General features: G+C 41.8%; 1 protein-coding gene across 4 annotated transcripts in view; it reads left to right on the top strand.

Annotated features, from left to right (window-relative positions):
* The window catches only part of ANXA2 (annexin A2), a 55563-nt gene that overhangs the window by 38549 nt on the left and 12158 nt on the right, over positions 1-4856 (top strand). For all 4 annotated transcript variants that reach the window (XM_012000281.1, XM_012000279.1, XM_012000280.1 and 1 more), the window contains exon 5: positions 2215-2328. In XM_012000281.1, the coding sequence (XP_011855671.1) occupies positions 2215-2328 (114 nt within the window). The remainder of the gene's footprint in view (positions 1-2214; positions 2329-4856) is intronic.

Below are 4856 nucleotides of genomic sequence, written 5' to 3' on the forward strand. Positions count from 1 at the left end.
CTTTCTCTAGACGTATATTAATCTTCTGTAGTGAGGCACAGAGGGGAGTGCTTTATTTCTCCAGCTTCCCAAGAGGGTTTGTGAGCTGGTTAGAGCCAAGTTCCCATTGGAGCAGAAGGCTCATCTCTGGACAGCATGCACAAAAATTGATCTTTCAGCTGTCACTTACAGAGTCTGGTCTCGGAATACGTTTGGGTGTGTACACACAAACATAGAAGCCTGGATCTTTTTTTTTTTTTTTGAGACAGGGTCTTGCTCTGTCACCCAGGCTTGACTGCAGTGGTATGATTCAGCTTACTGCAACTTCTGCCATGTGGACTCATATGATCCACCTCTGCCTCCCAAACTGCTGGGATTACAGTCATCAGCCACCACACCCAAAACCTAGATACTGGTTTTAGATTAGATATATGGAGAACAAAGCTCCCATGTACCCTCTTGGAGAGAAGATATTACCAGAATTACGATGAGGTCCCCAAGATCTCACAGGCTTTGCTGTGTGCTGGGGACAGCTCACCATCCTTCTAATTCTTGACTCTCAGCCTTAGGCCAAGGAGAATTATGTATCTTTTATAAAAGATATGTAAACTACTTGAGATAGTTTCAAGTGAAGCAATCGGCTGTTTGTGAAATAAAGAAAGTCTGTGAAATAAGAAGATTTGTGTTGCAGAGTTCTTTAGGGATATGGGCTGCGGCTGCCCAGGTGATGAGCTTGAAGAACCTGGGCCCGGCTAGCAGAGCGGAGAGGAGCTGGGAGAGACAGCTGCTTTTACGATTCTTTCATGTTCTAGCAGACGCCAGATGCGAGGCTTCTCCTTACAGGGAATGGTTATGTTTTGTTTATCATACATTTCTGGAGTTTTTGTTTAGTTTTTGTTAAATGCAAAGCTCTGTGCTGGACATTGTGAGAAACAGGAAGTTGAACGCCCATAAGGAGTTTAGAATAGAAGTAGAAGAAGTCAGTAGGTGCCCAAATGCTATTTGAGGTTTGAACAGAGAATGGGTAGAGGGGAGTGTCAAGGGTAGGCTAAGTTTGGAGTTACCTAACCTCAAAGTTCCAAACTGGGAGACTGGTGTTATAATTGGGAGCTATTGCTTTTACAGTCCTCTCCTAAGTGCCGTGTGTTCCCAGGACATTGGGAAGCAGGAAGAAATGGGTGGCGAAAGGCTTGGGCCAGATGGCTTCTAAGATCCTTCTAACACTTTTGATATCACGAATGATTCAAGATGGTTGTCTCTGAAGCAGGCTGAAAATCACCTCTCGTATCCTGCAAGTACCTCTAGGGGCTAAGTTTTGTGGATGCCACGGGTGCTCTTAGAAAGCAAGGAGAGAAAGAAAGAAGAGAGAGAAGAGAAAGGAAAAAGTGAAAAGAAGAACTTTATTTCAGTAGGAGGTTTCAGTCATCAGCCATGATTTGTAGAAAGTTTAGCCCGAGGAAGCATCGCTAAAAGCCACATTGAGTTGGGGTGTCTGTCTACGTACATGGGTGCTGACCAGACCTCTGACTTAAATTTCTGTGTTCATGGTGACAGTGGAACCCTTAAGAAATTATATGCAGCTGCGAATTCAAGGGGGCCAATTCGGAGGTGTTGGTTTCCTATCACTTCCGTTAAACACGGTCCCAGTTTGGTGTGGACAAAGAGATATTTTCTCAGTATTAGATACAGTGTTTTGCATAGGAAAGTTTCATGACCTCACTTCCAACTGTGCTGGGGCCTCTGGTTCCTTCTGGAGACTTTGAGGAGCTGCTGCTGGACTGGCTGCCCCCATGTCTTTTACAGTATATCAGCAGGCCACAAGATCTGCTTCCCAGGAGGCTGGCTGCTTGAACACCTCCTCCTTAGCAGGGACCTTGATCTCGGAAAGTGTCCGGCCTTCCACGGGGTGTTACCACTTTCAAGCATATTGCAAAGTGCCTGCACTCTCACAGCTTTCTGAGGAATCACATACGACTCCAGTTTCCTTTTATTGACTGGGGAAGAAGGCAAAATTAACTTGGATTTTAAGGAATTTCGTTAAAGCAAAGCCCGATGTTTATGTTTCTGAGATGTGGGTCTGTTGAAGGGAATGCAGTTGAGGGCGTTTGACCCAAGACTCTGGAGTAGTCAAAGACTCACAACCTGCTTCACAAAAAGATCCCTTTTACTTTTGTTTTACTCACCAGTTTTAAAGTAAAATAAATATTTTCCTCATGATTGCCTGTTTTCTTGAAGGAACTTGCATCAGCACTGAAGTCAGCCTTATCTGGCCACCTGGAGACGGTGATTTTGGGCCTATTGAAGACACCTGCTCAGTATGACGCTTCTGAGCTAAAAGCTTCCATGAAGGTAAATGCGTGTGAGATGTCATCTCTGTCAAATCTGCTATTAATTTTGTGAATTACAGCTTTCTGAGTGTAATTTGGTGATTTTCAGTTTTCTTGAATTCTCATTTGGAACCATTTTTAAAAAATGAACTGAAGTTATACGTCTCAGGATTTGTACCAAAAATATTTCAATTACTTGTTTTAAGACTGTAAAGAAATTTTATGATGCTGAGAAGTCAGTTACCAGCTGCTACTACTCAGCACCTGGGCAATTGGAATACCATTTGGGCAAACTACTTCCTTGATTACACTTCCTTCTTTAAAAAGATATGTTGTGATATTAAGGCAAGAAAAAAAACCTCATCTTTTGTTAAGTGAAGCTTGCAAATTCTGCCCATCCTTTCGTGGGTGTTTCTTCCTCCCATATTCTGTCAGTACCATTTGTTTCAAATTCGGGCAGAATCAGAACATCATAGTGCACATGAGGGGTAATTTCAGATGATGAATCGTACCTGAATCGTACCTCTGTGAAGTCTCACGTTATCTTTTATGTTTTTCTTTTGTAAAGTTCTTTTGAACCTGGAATTTTTGGTTAAATTAAGTAAAAATTCTAGATTGGAAACCTCCTGAACTTTGTGCATACCTAAAACATCAAGTTTTTTGTTTTGTTTTGTTTTTTTGAGACGGAGTTTCGCTCTTGTTGCCCAGGCTGGAGTGTAATGGCGCGATCTCCGCTCACTGCAACCTCTGCTTCCCGGGTTCAAGTGATTCTCTTGCCTCAGCATCCCGAGTAGCTGGGATTACTGGCATGTGCAACTACTCCCGGCTAATTTTGTATTTTTAGTAGAGACAGGATTTCTCCATGTTGGTCAGGCTGGTCTCGAACTCCTGACCTGAGGTGATCTGCCCACCTTGGCCTCCCAAAGTGCTGGGATTACAGGCGTGAGCCACCGTGCCTGGCCAACATCAAGTTTTATATAAATGCAATGGATGTACACACATAAATGTTACTGCAACACATTTGGACCCTTTTCCTAGTGTGGGTCTGCAGCATTTGAACAGTCCGACACTGCCCTCTGCTGATATACATGGGTAAAGTCTGCGCTGTAGGGGGGAAGCCATATGTCTGATTTTTTTATTCTGAATCTGAATGTGTTTTCTCTGATGCCGCTGTTCCTGAATTATGAACAGTCTGAGCTGTAAGCCTGTCACCAGAGCTAATGTCACAGTTCAGTTGTCATCCTTTCCCCAGAGAACACAAGAGTGAAGCTGCTTTGGACACTGGGCATCTCCAGAGCCCCGAACTTGATAGCTCAGGGCTGCTGTAAGATTTGTTGTTAAGTCTCTTTCTTCCTTCAGTTCTTCAGCTTAGCCCAAGCTGTGCTCAGTTGATTTGAGCAGACTTGTCTGAGTTTCCTAAGTAGGCTGTACTGCAGAAAAGACATCATTAAGAATGATAAAATGTCAACAACATTTCATGATCCTGGTTGATAAAAATAGCACTCCTGAAAACCGAGTCTGTGGACGTTGGGAGGCAGGGATGAGTCAGCCTCTCCTAGGTTTCTTCTGGCCATCAACACTTCAGATCAGTTTGTCTTATTTTCATCAAGAATCTATTTAGTTGTGATTCATGTGGCTTTACTGGTATCTATTACTAGGTATTAGTGACTTGAAACAGACCTTTTTGAGCTGTCAGTCACTGTTGTAATCTATGTAATTGGGCCCAATGGAAGGTGCTTTAACTGCTGAAGCTTTGACCCTGTGCCAGCTCTTCCATTAGCTATCACAGTTGAGTACCCTTCCAAAATCCATAAAGCTTGAAGTGACATTAACTGAACTATGCTTTAAAAAAAGATCTGTTTTGACTTCTGGCAGTACCGGTGGCAGTATCTGCCATATGTTACAGTAGAATTCGCCCTTGTGATAGGAATTGTGGACAGTCTGTGGAGAGTTTGGGCCGGGCTTTGGAAATTGCCAAGGTCACCTTTGAATGTAGACATAAAAACACTATTGGAATTATCAGATATTACCACTGGTATATCAGTGATGGAAGGAAACACATCTTATATTATTCTGCCTGTCTTGCAATTCTACGATGTCAGGATATAACATTTTTCCCAATGCATGTTATTTTTAGACGATATTTCTATCATCCTTGAGATTGAACAACTGCTCCTCAAAATATTCAAAGATGCTCAGTAGTCATTTAATAACATTTGTGTAGAATGCTGTATGGACTTTTTGCTAACAAGGGGAGAATTTTTGGCTTTGCTGGAACCTCTACAAATCATGATTAAAAACTCAGAAAGAAGAGCCATTGGCTCAAAGATTAGATGAAGAATAAAATTCAAAATTAACCATTAACCTGAGGCTTAACTTATATTATACAAACTACTTTTTCAGGGACATATAACCTCTAATAAGTTTAATTAATAGCTGACACACTTTTCATGTGGATAAGTAAGTTTCTTATTGTATTAACACCTTATAATTGATTTACATTTTAAACAGTTGTAATTCTACTTAGTTCAAAGTGGTATTTCCATATTC

The sequence above is a fragment of the Mandrillus leucophaeus genome, unplaced genomic scaffold, assembly GCF_000951045.1.
Source record: "Mandrillus leucophaeus isolate KB7577 unplaced genomic scaffold, Mleu.le_1.0 Scaffold623, whole genome shotgun sequence".
NCBI classification, from domain to species: domain Eukaryota; kingdom Metazoa; phylum Chordata; class Mammalia; order Primates; family Cercopithecidae; genus Mandrillus; species Mandrillus leucophaeus.